This window comes from Canis lupus, chromosome 21 (genome assembly GCF_048164855.1).
Source record: "Canis lupus baileyi chromosome 21, mCanLup2.hap1, whole genome shotgun sequence".
Taxonomy (NCBI): Eukaryota; Metazoa; Chordata; class Mammalia; order Carnivora; family Canidae; genus Canis; species Canis lupus.
Window position 1 is genome coordinate 3,514,752 of NC_132858.1, and position 15,865 is coordinate 3,530,616.

General features: G+C 57.2%; 1 protein-coding gene across 3 annotated transcripts; it reads right to left on the reverse strand.

The window, feature by feature from the left end:
• Positions 1–2,185: 2,185 nt before the first annotated feature.
• Positions 2,186–15,638, reverse strand: MAP4K2 (mitogen-activated protein kinase kinase kinase kinase 2). 3 transcript variants are annotated; one of them, XM_072789757.1, is made up of 32 exons: positions 15,521–15,638; positions 15,341–15,398; positions 15,046–15,136; positions 14,890–14,954; positions 14,551–14,606; positions 14,148–14,195; positions 14,019–14,061; positions 13,550–13,622; positions 13,337–13,468; positions 13,194–13,256; positions 12,742–12,823; positions 12,527–12,634; positions 11,597–11,675; positions 11,113–11,171; positions 10,341–10,384; positions 10,176–10,214; positions 10,045–10,078; positions 9,834–9,939; positions 9,665–9,729; positions 9,543–9,584; positions 9,362–9,446; positions 9,172–9,251; positions 9,024–9,084; positions 8,827–8,944; positions 4,700–4,758; positions 4,505–4,608; positions 4,229–4,406; positions 3,466–3,534; positions 3,245–3,331; positions 2,955–3,025; positions 2,800–2,855; positions 2,186–2,693 (listed from the first exon to the last, which is right to left on the reverse strand). In XM_072789757.1, the coding sequence occupies exons 1-32, from the start codon at positions 15,614–15,616 to the stop codon at positions 2,606–2,608; spliced, it is 2,439 nt and encodes an 812-aa protein (XP_072645858.1). In that variant the 5' UTR covers positions 15,617–15,638; the 3' UTR covers positions 2,186–2,605. The 3 variants fall into 3 exon arrangements, with proteins under 3 accessions (XP_072645858.1, XP_072645856.1, XP_072645859.1); XM_072789755.1 differs by having other exon boundaries at positions 9,665–9,753; XM_072789758.1 differs by lacking the exon at positions 10,176–10,214 and having other exon boundaries at positions 9,665–9,753.
• Between the last annotated feature and the right edge of the window lie 227 nt (positions 15,639–15,865).

Below are 15,865 nucleotides of genomic sequence, written 5' to 3' on the forward strand. Positions count from 1 at the left end.
GGATATTTATTGCAGTGTCGCTCTTAGTATTAAAGCAATAGAAACTAATTTACATCAGTAGGGAACTAATTACTGTGAATGGACAGGAGTTGTGGGAAAGCCATACAACAGAACACCACTAGCTCTGAAAGATGCAAAGAGGGGAACAGTGTATGGAATATGTTACTATTCATATAAAAAAAAAAAGAAGAATAAATCATATGGAACTGCTTAGATACTTTCAGAAGGGTTCAGTAACTGCGAACTAGGTAGGAGACTTTTCATTATATCTATGTTTGTTTGTTTTTAATGGCATGCCAGGGACACTGAACACATATTTAAAAGTACATAAATAAAGTAACACTTTGTCTTTTCAGCACAAATTGCCAGCAGCCTGGCCTTTCTTTGGCTTATGGCCAGCCTGCGATGCCAGTGAATATTTTATCAGAAGCCCTTGCTTTGGGCAGCCCAGGTGGCTCAGCGGTTTAGCGCCGCCTTCAGCCTAGGGTGTGATCCTGGGGACCTGGGATCAAGTCCCACGTCGGGCTCCCTGCATGGAGCCTGCTTCTCCCTCTACCTGTGTCTCTGCCTCTCTCTCCCTCTCTGTGTCTCTCATGCATAAATAAATAAAATCTTAAAAAAAAAAAAAAAGAAGCCCTTGCTTTGCCCTGACCCCCGACTTTAGCTTGTTACCCTCTTCACTCCCCAAAGCCTCCTTGTGGCAACAGGCCACAAGGTGGTGCTCGTTGCCACCGGCTGCTCTCCCACTGCTCTGAGAGTGGAAGGGCCACTCTCCCCAGGCACCTAGGGCCAGTGTCAGGGGCCTCTGTAGAGTGGGAGCTTACCTCCCCAGCTCCAGCACTCTTCAACTTAGTCCTCCATCTCCATCAGAAATCTGGAAAACGGGAAGTTAGGGAACAAACATCCCCATCATGCCACCATTTGGTCCATCACCTGTTCTCTGGGCACGTGCAGACTTTCAGATCTTGGGAGGTGCAGGTCACCCTCCTTCAGGTCTCAAGGAGAACTCAAGCATGAGTGCTGATGCACAGAAGCTCTGTCTCCTTCCCTGTCTGGCAATCTATTTCAGCCAAAAAACCCTAGGAGTCAGAGCAGTCGGGGTTCTGCAGGAGGGCAGAGGACAATATAACAACCTGGGGTGGCCAGGGGCCCCTGGCAGGTGCTAGGGACTGGGCTGCTGCAGGCTTTTAACATAGGCTTCCATTACCCACTACCCACCCACCTATTTGCATCCATGTATCAAATACCAGCACCCCACCTGGTGGAAAGAAATTCTTAATTCAAACACTTGCCTTGAAGATCAGAAGAAAGATAATTAGGCTGCATTAGAGAACTGACCCGTGGGCCTTTGCTTAATTAAGCTCTTCCCCCAGACCCAGGGCCTTCCCACCCTATGCAGTCGTGGTCCTGTGTGTGCACCTGACTTCTCCTTTAAGGCCATCCTGCCTCTTTGGCCTCACCTGCCCAAAGACTCTGGTCAAGAGCAGGCTGGTCAGTGCCTGGAGCCATGCAGGGGATGGAAGGGGGCACCCTGGCCTGAGGATACGGAGACCACCAAGGGAAAAGTGCAAGAATGACCATGCAAAGCACAGGTCAGCCATGGGCAGACAGGCAGCCCCTCTGAGATGCAGGCTCCAGCAAAGATGGCTCCCTTCACTGGGGGCTGGTCCACATCTTGGTACTGACCCCTTTGTGAGCCCAGGGTCTGGCACTGAGGAGCCTATCTGGAATACCTGCTAAATGGACACAGGCTAATCTTCCCAGAGTCTAGCCTGATGATGGGGCCCATACTCCGTGGTCTTGGCCTGATGGAGCACATGGATACCTAGACAGCAGCTGGGAGGCAGGGAGGCAGCCCCAGGCTTGGGCAGGGGATACAGGTTGGGCAGGCTGTGTCCAGAGACCGAAGCCTCGCTGGCACAAGGTAGAGCAGCCAGTGGCTGGCCCTTCCTGGGCCCTGGATGCCCGGTAGACAGTGCCCCTGACAAGCCTCCCCCTCACCTCCAGCTGGCTCCCCCATTAGAGCCACCAGAACACTGATGGTCCACCCACCCTTCCACAGGACATGCAGAGCACCTGGTGCCACATTAAGATGTGCAGGAGGGAGGGAGGGAAGGAGGAGGGAGACGAGACAGTGGGCTCAGCTCCACAACCCCCTATCCCCAACAAAGAGGGATCAGTGGAGTAAAATCAAACCAGCTTTAATACCAATATAGTTTCTCTCTTAAATACCATGTTCCCCAGGGCAGGGTACAGGGGCAGGCTCTTGGCTGGAAGAATGGAAAGGACATGTGGAACAAAATGGAATGGATTGCCTGGGCCTGCTCCCACCCTGCCCGGGGCGCTTGCCACAGGGCTTGGGCTGCCCACAGGGGAGGGGGAGGTGACAGCAGCTTCCTCTGGTCCAGTTTTGCGGGGCCTGGGAGGTCTGGGGTCGGCTCTCCTCTCCTCTGCAGCCCCAAAACTCTTCTCAGGATTATTTCTGCCCTTCAGACCAGCAGAGCCTGGGCTCCTCTGACCTGGGAGGGGCCCTTTTGCCTAAAAGAGAAGGCAGCTAAGGCCTGGGGGCAGGGTGAGGGGATGCCACTGGCCAGACCTGGCCCTCTCAGTAACTGCTCTGGTGGCCCGTTAGAATGTACAGGTTGCTGTGAGCCCCAGGGTTGTCAGTGGGAATGCTCTCAAGGATGATATCTCTGGAGAGGAGAGAGAACCAGAGGTGAGTAAGGCAGGGAAGGCCTGTGGGCACATCTGTATAGCCTCAGGGGCATTTGAAAGGGAGGCGGGGCCACCCCATCCTACCTGTGGGCCCCAAGCACTCGGAAGATCCTTGTCTCATCTGTGATCTCCTGGGTCACCTGGGAAGAAAAGGGGTACTGAGGTCACCCCAACGGGCCCTCCCCTATGAGGTGGAGACAACCAGGTCAGGGGCAGCCAGGTTCCTGAGTTCCACTTACCTCGTTGGTGTCCAGGCTACGGCCTTGCATTCCATGGCTCCAGAAGGCCAGCACGCTGTCTTGCAGACACACTAGGAGCAATCAGGCTGCCATGAGCCCTACACCTGCCCTGAGGATGCCGGCTCCCCTGTCACCCCCTGGGCCCAGGTCTGGGCCACCAAGGTCCTCATAGACCACAGCCACAGCTGTGGCACCTGCCTCCTTGTCCCAGTGCAGCCCCAGGCCCCTAGGCAATATCACATGCTCTAGCCTGGGGATGTTCCCACCCCAACACCATCTGGCTCACTCACCCACAGTCTCGATGGGGAAGTCAAAAGTCAGCAGGGGTGCTAGGATGGCCGTGGGCTCGCCCAGCAGGTTGACGATCCTCACGCAGCCTGTACAGGGAGAGGGCTGGTGGGTGGGAATGGGGTCCTTCCCTTCTGGGGAGGCAGACCCACATTCACATGGCTTCCCTCACCTTCCCCTTACCCCTTCTACCGCCCCCAGCCATGACCTCAGGGGCACTCACGGTCAAAGCAGACCAGGACTGTGTCCCTGTCCACCTGGATCACCTGGTGGGCTGTGCCCGGGAGCCCCTCTGCAGGCAGACAAGGGAGACATGGCTTGGCTGAGTCACCAGCCCCACTCTGGCCCCACAAAGACACGGGATATGGCTACAGTCAGCTGTCCCCACAGGCACATTTCAACCCCACAGCAGTCGGACTGAAGTCACCCCCACCCCCACCCCCACCCCACCCAGCTGGGGCCTGAGGCTCAGGGTGGCAAGGTGAGACCCAGGGAACCGTGGGAGGGCAGGGTCTCTGGAGCCTGGAGAAGTACCCTGTGTGACTCCATCACGGCATAACCACAAATCTCTGAGCCTTAGTTCCCTCGTTTGTAACACAGGCGTGACAATGCCGACCTTGCAGGGCTGTCGTATTAAGAATGAAAGCCTGCACTGAGGCCCCTGGCCACTCACTGTGCTCCCCTGAGCTGTCCCAACCCAGTGTCCTGCTTGCTTGCTCAGAATGAAGGTTTCTCGCTTCCACCTTGCCCATTTGGTTCTGTCCCTGCGGCCCCCTACAGCGTCAGTTAGGTTTTTCTTAGCTGCTGAGCCCTGTGGTCTAATGAAACCTTTTACAGAAGCCTGGCAGAGGGGAGGCTGGGAGCTCCAAGCTGTGGGGAACACAATCCCTAGCCACCAGAGCTACTCTCTCTCTCTCTCTCTCTCTCTCTCTCACACACACACACAAACACACACACACACACACACACACACCCCTCTAGCTCACCAGGTGGTATGAGGACATCAGGCGTCAAACCGGCCTCCAGGGGCAGGATGTGGAAGAGAACTCGGCAGCCAGGCCCCTCGGGGCCCTCAGCCCCGACACACACCTGCGGTAACTCCTTCCCATCCAGCACCAGTGGCTCCAGCATCCCTGCTGGGCTGGGCAAGGGGCTGGAGAAGTTCTGGGGGCAGCAGGGGTGCTCAGGTCTCCATCTCTCCCCTGCAGGCCCATTGCCACCACCCAGGCCTCAGCCGTACCCCCTCCCCGCCTGCCCCGCACCTTCAGCAGCAGGAACTTCTGGAGAGGCTCGTACCACTGTAGCAGGAGCAGGCTGGCAGGCAGGGCAGCCAGTAGGAAGGTGCTGCCAGTGTAGGGGTTCCGCACTGCAACAGAGGCAGGCGGGTCATGCTTGTGACCCTGTGACCCTGTGACCCAAGCCCTCCCCTGCCACTCCCGCCCCAGCCCTGCTCTTACCCACACGACACTGCAGGCAGCCTTTGGTGTCTGGAATCTTGGTGGACAAGGCAAAGCGCCTGTGGAGGTGACGACCGGGGTATGTGTCATGGGTGCCAGCCACGGTCAAGGCCCCACAGAGCCCTGAGATAAGCATTATCACCTTCCCTGCCTCATAGGGGAGAAACTGAGGCTCCGAGAGGCCGAGTAGCTTAGCTGTGCATGGCACGAGATCCGATGCAGGTCTCACAACACCAGCACCCACCTCTGCCGCCTACAGTCCAGGGCTTTGGTCGCAGAAACACCTTTAACTGTGCAACTTTGAGCAACTCACTTAATCACCTCCTGACTCAACTTCCTCATCTGTAGAATGGGGGTAACGATGGCACCGAACTCGTAGTGAGAAGGCCTTGCACACAGCCTGGCACGCTGCATGCACTCATGAAGGACTGGCTTTTCCCATTCTGAATTATTACCTCCCCACCTACTTCTGGTCAGTGAAAATCCTCTTTATAAAGGCAGAGGCAAGGTATAAAAGCAGACGCAAATGAGGAAACAAGAGCATAGAAGGTGCAGGAGCTGAGGGCCAGCCCTGCCGGGTAGGCCCAAGAAGATTAAGACTCGCAAGAAGGGGATCCCTGGGTGGCTCAGCGGTTTGGCGCCTGCCTTTGGCCCAGGGCGCGATCCTGGAGTCCCGGGATTGAGTCCCGTGTCAGGCTCCCAGCATGGAGCCTGCTTCTCTCTCCTCCTGTATCTCTGCCTCTCTTTCTCTCTATCATAAATAAATAAATAAATAATCTTTAAAAAAAAAAAAAAAAAAGACTTGCAAAAAAACCACAAATGAACGAAAGGCCTGCCCTCTACTGCCTGGGCTACAGCGACACCACAGGGGGCTGGCGGATGGCTGGCCTTGCCTTGGTGGCAGGGGAAAAGCGGAGTCCTTGCTTTGGTTACTAGCTGTCCCCAAGCCCTCAGGGGACCCTCTGAGCCTGTTTCTTCCTCTGGGGAACAGGGTTGCACGTCTGAAGGCCTGCCACCTCCTCCCAGCACCCTTGGCTGTGTGGGCCCTCTGCTGGGATGTGGGCCCCACCGAGGCAGCCTGTGCCCCTTTTTCTTTACCCCGTCTTCTCTTTTCTTCTCTCTCCCTTTGCTTTGGCCATTCTCCTTCCCAACTGGCCTTTGAATGGGACAGAGGCAGATATTTTTGTATCTGCTTTTTTTTTTTTTTTTATTCCAAACAATTCTGGCTCTCTACTTTTTATGTCTGAAGTGGACATCGTGACTCTGTGGTTTTCCAAACACACACCCAAAGCTCCCAGTGACTCGCTGGGGCTCAGGCGGGCCTGTTTCCTGCAGGTCCTGGGACAGAGCAGAGGTTTGCTTGGGGATTGAGCTCAGGAAGAAGCCCCAGGGCCACAGGGCTCCAGATGTGGTAGGTGAAGTGAGCCCACTGCAGGAAGGGACTGAACCCCCAGCCCCCCACCGCCGGGGTAGCCACATAGCCTGACCTCTCCACCATCCCTACCAGCCACCTGGACAGGGCAACCTCTAGGCCCACAGCCCAGACCTCTCCTCGAATTCAGCCTCCTCCAGCCCACTGCAGACAGATCTCAAACTCAATGTGACAACACTGAATTCTGCTCCACCCACACCTAATGACAGCCCTATCCTTCCTGCTTCCCCGGCCAAAAACCCCAGAGTCATCCTTCACTCCTCTTTCTCTTCTATCCACCAACTGTCAGGAAATCCTGCTGACTCAACTTGCAAAAGAAAATCTGAATTCAGCTGCTTTTCAGCTCCTTCACTGCTACTCTGGCCCATGCCACAGTCACCTCCCACCTGATGATTACAAGAGCCTCCTAACAGGCTTTCCTGCTTTCCCCTCACTCCTTCAGTCTATTCTCTTTTTTCTTTTTTTTTCTTTTTTTTTTTTTTTTTTTTTTTATTAAAGCACGGGACAGGACCCGTGGGCAGAAAGAGCTGCATTGGCTTCATGAGGAGTCGCCTATCATAGACTTCAAGTTGAGAGGGAGTTAGGGAGAGCGTCTCTCTCTCTCTTTTTTTTTTTTTTTTTAAATTTATGATAGTCACAGAGAGAGAGAGAGAGAGAGAGGCAGAGACACAGGCAGAGGGAGAAGCAGGCTCCATGCACCGGGAGCCTGACGTGGGATTAGATCCCGGGTCTCCATGATCGCGCCCTGGGCCAAAGGCAGGCACCAAACCGCTGCGCCACCCAGGGATCCCCTTCAGTCTATTCTCAACACAGCAGCTGGAGGGATCCCATGAAGACCTCAGTCCATGTCACTCTTCTGCAGTGGCCCTCAGGCGGCTCCAAGTCAAAGCCAAAGGCCTCACTGTGGCTACAAGGCCCCCCAGATCATCTTCCCTGTACTCCATCCATTTGGCTGCACCAGTCTTCCTGCTGTTCCTCAAATAGGCCAAGCCTTTTCCTGCCCCAGGGCCTTTGCACTGGCTGCCTGCCCCCACCCCCTGGGATGCTTTCCCCCCAGATATCAACAAGGCCTGCTCTAACTCTTAACTCAAATGGCATGGTCTCAGCAAGATCCTTCCTGATTCTTCCTGTACCACTTTCCCCTAGGTGCATCACCACGGAATACCTTTTCTATATTGGTTGGTTGTTGTGACAAGAATGTCTGGGGAACACGAGGACTTTTTAGTTCACAGAGCCCCCAGACATGTACTGAGTAGATACTCTCTAGATGACTGAACAAGGGACTCTACCTCGGACATCCTCCTGGACATCTCATTAAACACACGACATAATCTACATCCCTGAGGCCTCCTAGTCCTTTCATCCCTCCTGCTCACTCTAGTCGGGGCCCCAGACCCTGTCAACCCTGCTTCCTGAATCTGGCCCAAGGCCATCCAGCTTTCACCACCCCGGAGCCTGACCCCCACAGCCTCAGGTCACTCCGCCGACCTCTTTCCTGGGTGCCCTCTCACCAGCCTCCCTGTCATTGCTACCACTCTCAGCACAGCCAGCCTCTAGTCTTTATCTGTCTAGACGAGACGAGCCCTGCTTTCTCGACCCCCAGCTCTAAGAAAAGGCATGTAACCCAGGCCTGGCCCCCATGCCCCCCAGCCCAAGCTCTTCATGCTGTGGCCACAGGGACAGGCTCAGAAGTGGGCAGGGACCTAAGCTATATCGATGACAACTGGCCCCCAGACTCTGTGGGAATTACTCAGACATGAAGTTCTAGTACTGCAGGGCTGTTAGCTAATGGAATGCTGGCCTGGAACTATGGGCATCCATCACTGGACAGGAAAGCCTACCTGAGAATGAAAGTGATAGAGGAAAGCAGAGCCAAGAACTGCGGGAGAGTCCTGATGAAGCCATTTAAGCCTGGATCCAGCTTGGCCTGAAGCTAACTCTACCCCTGAACTCGCAGTTACATGAACCCTAAATTCTTTTTTGTACTTAAGTCAATGACTTGCTTCACCTGCAACAAGGAGAGTCCCGAGTGACATATAGAGTGATCCTCCTAAAATGCTCACGGTGCTGCTGCCAGTTGAACAAAAACCCAGGTCCTGGACCTGGCATCAAAGGAAGGGCTCTGCCACTCATGCATCTTTCCCTCAGGCTTCTCCACCCTCCTCCCTCAGGCCAAACAGCCTTCCAACTCCTCAGATCACCCACAAGAATTCACTGGTGCTCTTCCCCTGCCTGGAATGCTGTTCCCAAATTCACCTGCCTGGAAGCCCACCATGCACTTTCCAGCTCCATGCAGTTATACAGCCAGCCTCCCAGAGGCCTCTGCACCCCTCTCAGCTCTCCCTCTGGCTCACTTTGGGGCCAGGTACTGACCGTCAAGGACACATTTGATCTGCTGTCTACAAGCCTAGCTTATGACCAGGCCTACAGCAAATGCTCAGTAAATATGTGCCCCGTCCCCCAATAACCACAACTGCCTCACTCGGTCCCTTCGGTTTGCAATGGGCCTGGGGCGGGTACTGCCAACATGACTCACAGATGAGGAGACTGGACTCAGAGAGGCCAAGGGACATCCGAGATCCAAGCCCAGGCACACGGAGGCCATATTCCAACCCTGGCCCTGCTCCTCTGCCTCCCCCCTTCCCACCCGCTGCCCGCTGCCCGGGGCCTGGCCAGGCTCCCCTGGGTCCCTGACCTGGGAATGATGCGCTGCGTGAGGCGGTTGGTGGGGATGGAGAGGGGAACCTGTTGCTGAAGTCTTCGCTGCTCAAACAGGCCTGGAAGGTCATGGGCCCAGATGTGCGTGGATTTCCCTGCCAGGGAGGGAGAGGGGCTCAGAGAGTGATGGTCGGAAGGGTGTGGCCCTGGCCTCCCGCCTGCCCCGACCCATACCTGAGAGTGACAGCAGTACGTTATTCACACAGTAGAGCCAGGTGCAGCGGGGTGAAATCAGCTAGAGGCCATGGAATGACAGATGGACAGGGAGTCAGCACTCCACGCCCCCCGGGCCCTCTGCCCCGCAACGCCTGCCAGGCCTCACCTTCTCCAGTGTATCCTCATGCAGTTCATGCAGGTTGAGGGTGTAGATGCCTTCCTCGGCCCCCACCACCAGGAACTGGTCTGGGGGTGTGGGTACAGGGTTAGAGGTCAGTCTTACCCTCCCATCCCACCCCATCCCCAGCCCAAGCTGTGGATTCCCAGGCTCCTGCTTCTTCCCTGCCCCGGCCTACCCCGGGTGACAGGGTGAATCCAGGTGACAGCAGCATGGATCCGCAGGGGGCAACCATTGAAGACCTTGGAGAAGCAGGCACCCATCTGAGGAGAAGGCAAGAGGCCAATGAAGAAGGCAGGCACCACAGGGTGGCAGGCGATGAGGCAGCAGGGTGGCAGGGCTGCAGAAGAAACACTTACGTGCACCTTGGGGGTTGGGGGGAGCCCGTGGCACGATGATCTCTGCAAGGGAGGGAGAAGTCAGGGCCAAGGTAGCACCCCCAGTGTCCCATCGTCCCAGCCCCTCTGTGGTCTCCCCTCACCTCTGGATCCTCTTTGTGCTTCATGGTAGCCCAGGCAGTGGGGAGCAGAGGGGGGTTGGCAGGGCCTGGGAGAGGTGGAGGTGAGGTTCCTACAGGCACAGACCCGCTATGAGTTCCAGCTCTAGCCCCACCCCGAGCCTGCCTCCCACTCCCCTAAGCCTGGACTCACCCAGAGGGCTGGATAGAGGGTCTTCCGCTGGAGGCTCAGGGGGGGCCGGCCCCAAGAATGGGGTCCGCTTGATGGTTCCTATGGTGTCGCCTGGGGAGTCCAGCTCCTGGCAGGAAAGTCAGGGGACTGAGCCCCACTGTCAGCAAGGCTCCGTGACCTGGCCCCACTCCCAGCTGCACCTCTACAGGGGCCCTGCTTCCCCACTCCATACCTGGAGTTCCAAGGCTGGCCGGATGGTCAGGCTCCTAGGGGGGGACAAACCAGAGGGACATGAGCTGTGAAATCTGACCAGGCCCCAGGTCCAGCTATCTCCCCACCCCTGTTTCAGGCCCAGCTTCTCACCTTTCCTCTAGGGCCTCCTCAACCGACTGTAGCAGGCTCCTGGGCAGGAGGGGACGAGATAAGCCCCCACCCCTCCCCTGAAGCCTCCCTCTCCCTCCTCTGCCCCTTCCCTGAAGCCTCCCTCCTCCTCACCCCTCCCCTGGAGCCTCCCTCTCTCTTGCTCACCCACTCAGCTCCTCCTTTCCCAGCAGTGTCCACTCCTCCTCCCACTGAGGGGAAACCAAGTCAGAACAACCAAAAGAGAAGCAGAGGGAAGAGAAGCAACATGAGAGGGTGATCAAGAAACTGGGAGAGCAACCCTGGTGGCTCAGCGGTTTAGTACCGCCTTCAGCCCAGGGTGTGATCCTGGAGACCCGGGATTGAGTCCCGCGTTGGGCTCGCTGCATGGAGCCTGCTTCTCTCTCTGCCTGTGTCTCTGCCTCTCTCTGTGTATCTCTCATGAATAAATAAATAAAATCTTTATTTATTATTTACCTTTAAAATAAAATCTTTAAAAAAGAGACTGTGGGAGAGAAGACAGACAGATGGAAAATGACGTGGTAACAGCCAAGAAAATTGTGAGCGAGAAACAAGGAGAGGCAAGGAAACTATGAAAGAGGAGGACAGAAGATCGGTGAGAGGGGGACAGAGTAGCAGCCAGAGCCAGAGCTGGTGGGTGCGACAGCTGGGTGCAGACGCAGAATGGGCAGAGAACCATGCTAGGGTGGGGGTGGGCTCGTGCCTGTACAGGCCTACTTTCTAGAAAGGTGTGGTCACTGTGCCTAGGAAGGAGCCTCCCACCCCATGTTTTGGGGCGGGGGGGCAAGCCCACCCACACGGCTTTCCCAGGCCTCAGGGCCCAGCTGCTGCAGCTTCAGAGATCTGAGGCACTCGACCTCCAACACAGCTCCCTCGGCTGCCCCCGCACACCACCCTCCCACAGCACCGGCCCCCTCACCGGCTCATTTAGTGGGTCTGTTTCCTTCCTGCGTGGGGCACCAAATTTCACCTGGTGAACTGAGGGGCCCAGGGTACGCGAGTTAGCAAGGTGGGCTCCTGACTGACCCTCATACTCACACAAATGCCTCCACACAGTGCTCCACCAGATTCATGCACACACCTACGGCCTCCCACCAGATCCCCACACACAACTCCCCCACCAGATTCAGACACACACAGCCTCCACCACAGCCACCCACCAGATCCCCACACAGGCTCCCACCAGATCCCCACCACAGCAAGCCCCACCGGATCTATACACAGCTCCCCTACCAGACCCATACACATAGCCCTCCACTAGATTCAGACACACACAGCCCCCAAATCCACACACACAACTCCCAACCAAATCTACACACAGTTCCCACACTAAATCCACACACACACAACCCACACACACACCAAATATATAAACACACATGTAGACTCCCAAGCGGACTCACACTGGATCTCCGAGGGGGTCCTTTCGGCTGGGCCGTGCTGACCCCGGGAGTGAATGGTGTCTGGAAATATGTCGTAAGTCTAGGAAGGAACACAAACGGTTGACACACATCCAGCACTCACTGCCCGCCAGGTATGACAGAAGTGCTTTATATACACGGATGTGTTTTGTTTTCACAACCCTCCGAGATTATAAGATTAAACGGCACCCTCCTTTAGAAGATGAGAAAACCAGCGAAAGATCACACAGAAACCAAAAGATAGCTAAGCTAGGGTGAGGGCAGCCTGAGCTAAGGCCAGGAGTTTATCAAGCGGGTGGTACTGAGGGCAAGATGGGCCCAGGGAAGATTTCTAATGGGTGGGCTTGTCTGGAGAAAAACTCCCAGTGCTGGAAATATTCAAGTTACTAAGGAACCTGATCTGGGGGCACCTGGGTGGCTCAATAGGTTAAGTGTCTGCCTTTGGCTCAGATCACAGTCTCAGGGTCCTGGGATCCAGCCCCACATCAGACTCCCTGCTCAGCAGGGTACCTGCTACTCCCTCTCTCTCTGTCCCTCCTCCCCACTTGTGCTCTCTCTCTGCCTCTAAATAAGTAAGTAAGTAAGTAAGTAAATAAATAAATAAATAAATAAATAAATAAATAAATAAATCCTTTTTAAAAAGGGGTGCCTAGGTGGCTCAGCGGTTGAGCATCTGCCTTTGGCTCAGCGTGATCCAGGTTCCTGGGATCAAGTCCCACATCAGGTTCCCCAACAGGGAGCCTGCTTCTCTCTCTGCCTTTATCTCTGCCTCTGTCTGTGTCTTTCATGAATAAATAAATAAAGTCTTAAAAAAAATCTTAAAAAAAAAATAAAGGAATCTAACCTGTATCACTTCTGCATTCCTTACCACCTGGCGAGGTCAAGATCCATTCCTTAGCTCCCCTCACTTACCTCTAGGTCACAGTCCTCTGGGGAGATGGTTCCCAGGTGGGGGTCATTGGCTTTGTCCAACAGCTGTGTGAGAAGAGCCCGAGGGAGGTGCTGGGTTGTGAACGGGTGCTAGAGAATTGAGGGGGTGCACAGGTTGCTTCCTGGCCTCCTGGCCTCCTGGCCCCCAGGCCTCTACCTTCAAGAATTTAGGCTCCTGCCCTGCTCCCGTCTCCCACCTGCAGAAGCTTCTCTGCTGTGGGCCTCTTCTTGGGGTTCTTGGTCAAGGCTAGCTTGAGGAAATGGTGGAAATTCTGGGTCCTAGTGGGTATAAAAGCCCCCCCGCCCCCAGACCCAGGTTAGAATACATGTAGGGCATCCTGCCAGCTGCCCCCTACCACCATTCCAGAGGAGGGAGTCTGCTCCCAGGAACCAGACTGAGGCCAAGGGCAGCTGGCGAAAGCAATATTGTGGTGACAGGGCAGCACCTCCATCATTAACCATCAGCCCTTCCTCCCGGCCTACCCTGAATCCCCTGGCCCAGGAGCAGGGCTTGGGTCCCTCCCACAGATGGTTCGCAAAAACTGAACGAGCAGGGCTCCTCAGGCGCGCCCTGGGAATTGGCAGAAGGTTCTCCGCCCCCGCGGAGACTGCTGGGAAGGAGGCCCCAGCAGGGGATGTGGGCCCTCACCAACGAGTCTTGTCTCTCAGCCTGGGCGGCTGGAAGCTACTCTTCGACATGAGCATCAGGGCCCTGTGGAGAGCACGAGGTCAGGGGAGAAGGTCAGCAGGGCCCTGGAGGTCAGGCAAGGGGCAAAGAAGTGTTGGGCAGACCTCATGGGGTGCAGATGGAACAGAGGGGGCTGCAGCTCGCCCAGCTCGATGGCTGTGATGCCCAGGGCCCAGACGTCACACAATTCATTGTAGCCTCCTTTGCGCTCCACAGCAGCCACCTCTGGGGCCATCCTAGAGGCAGGGTCACAGAGGGGATGGCCAGATGCCCCACCTGTGCTGCCCCCCCTCAGCCCAAGGCCTGTACAGCCTCACCAGTATGGAGTCCCAATGAAAGACCTCCTCTTAGCCACGGACGCCGTCAGCTCGCCTGACACCCCAAAGTCAGCTGTGGGGAGAAAGAGCTACTCCCACCCGCCCTCTGGCTACCACTCCCCAATCACCTCAGAGCTGAGGCTCGGAATGCACCTGTAGGGTTGAGAGAGTAGGCAGCCCAGGTTCAGCCACAACTGCCACAGGTCCAAGGTAAGGCAAGGCAAGGTTCCCCTCCGAGAGGGGTCAACCACCTTCTATCCCTGACCAAGTGCGCAGTGCCACGTTAGACTCCATACAGACCCAACCATGTCAAACTTCTAGCAGGGAAGGATCCACTTTCTCAGTGGGGAAACCAAGGGTTAAGTGGTAAAGTGACTTGCCCAAGGACACCCCACACTTGAATATAGACTCTAAGACTCCATGAGCTCCCACAGAACCCTCACCCTGATTGTGTTCCCGGGGTACTGACCCAGCTTGACATCTCCCTGGAGAGTGAGGAGAAGATTGGCTCCCTGTGGGAATGGAGGAAAGAGAATCCCGTCTGGTGCCCCCAAGAGCTTCCTCCTCCCTCCTGTGATGCCCCTGGCCAGACCCCTACCTTGATGTCTCTGTGGATCTTCCCCTGAGAATGCAAGTGGTGCAGCCCCTGGAGACAAAGAGGAGCTCCTGCAAGCAACCACCCAGGACTATCCCCCCTTTCCTGAGTCCCCTCTCACCACTGGGCCCCCCACCCAAGCAGCTTCCTCCTCCCCTCTCCCCAAACAGGAAGTGACTGAGCCAAGAGGGAAATGTGCTGCTTCCGGCAACAGGGTTGGGGCCCCTTCCCCCCTAGGACCCACAGCCCCTCAGGCCAGCTCTGCCTGAGGCACTCCACCCACCCCCCAACACACACACACACACACACACACACACACACGCATGCACACTGGCCAGGCTAACTGGGCTCCCTGCCCACGGCTCCTGGGGACTTCAGGTATGAACAGCCTCAAGGGCCCAGCTACCTTCAGTGCCTCTCGGCAGACATAGGCGATCTGCCGTTCCTCCAGGGGCCCAGTGGCTGTAATGGAAGGGGTGAAGGCTGGCACAGAAGTCTGGAGGATATGCTGACCTTCCCAGGCCACCCAGGCATTACTAGGTGAAAGAGGTGTTGGCCACATCCCCTCCCTGCACAGTCCGGGATAGGGCCCAGAGGAAGACACCATTTCTTCAAGGTCACACAGCCAGTAAGGAGTAAAGGGCCCAAGTCCAGGACCCCAGCTCTCCTCTCCTGCCCCATGCTGGGGAAGGGCTGGTTGGGAAAAAGGCTGTGGCCCTCTGGTGCCTGGAGTTCTGGCCCTCACCGTGGTAAATCTCCTGCAGGGACCCCCCTCCGCAGAACTCCATGCAGATCCACAAGCGGTCATTCCTGGGGGAGGGGGGCACAGAACTGGGGTGGGCACATGGCAGGGCCACATGGGGACTGCCTGGGGGTAGGCAAGGGGATAAAGCAGCCTCACCTGAGGTAGCTGCCAATGTAGGCCACCACATTGGGGTGACGGCACTCACGCAGTATGGTGATTTCCTGCTGGAGGGAGCTGATGTCGTCCCCTGGGGAGCACAGGGCATCATGGGGGAGGGCTCATAGGATTGCTCTCAGTGCCCCCATCTGCAAAATGGGCACATCTGGGCCAGACATATTTCCAAGTGGCAGTACCTGGGGCCTGGGGCCTGCCTCTCAGGGGGCCAACTCTTAGCGCCCGCCGGGCGCTCTGCCCTCCCTCCAGTGCAGCGGCCCTGGCCCCGGGCCCTCACCTGGGTCTAGCTTGACTATCTTGACCGCGGCCAGTTCGGAAGTGACCGTGTCGCGGGCCTGCAGGGGCGGAGGAGGTGAAGCGGGATGAGGAGGGGGCGGGGCTGGGGCTGGATCCGCCGTGGGGCGCACAGCCGGTGCCCTCCCCGCCGCTCTCCCGCCCGTGCGGCTGCCTGGCGCACCTTGTAGACGTCGCCATAGGTCCCGGCCCCCACGCGCTGCAGCAGCTCGAAGCGGTCCCGCGGGTCCTGCAGCGACACGTCCCGCAGCAGCGCCATTGCCCGGCGCCGGGCGGGAGGGCGGGAGGGCGGGCGGGCGGGCGGTCGTGAGCCGCGGAGCCGCGGAGCCGCGGAGCCGGCGCGGGACGGCGCGGCGCGGCGCGGCGCGGGGCGGGGCGGGGCGGGGCGGGGCAGGACCGCGGGGGCCGGCGAGGGTGGCTCGGAGGCCGCGGGGGCGGGGCCGGGAGGAGATGCCCCGCCGCCCGGCCGGGAGGAGGCGCCGGCGGGACCGGCCCTCTGCGGGGAGGG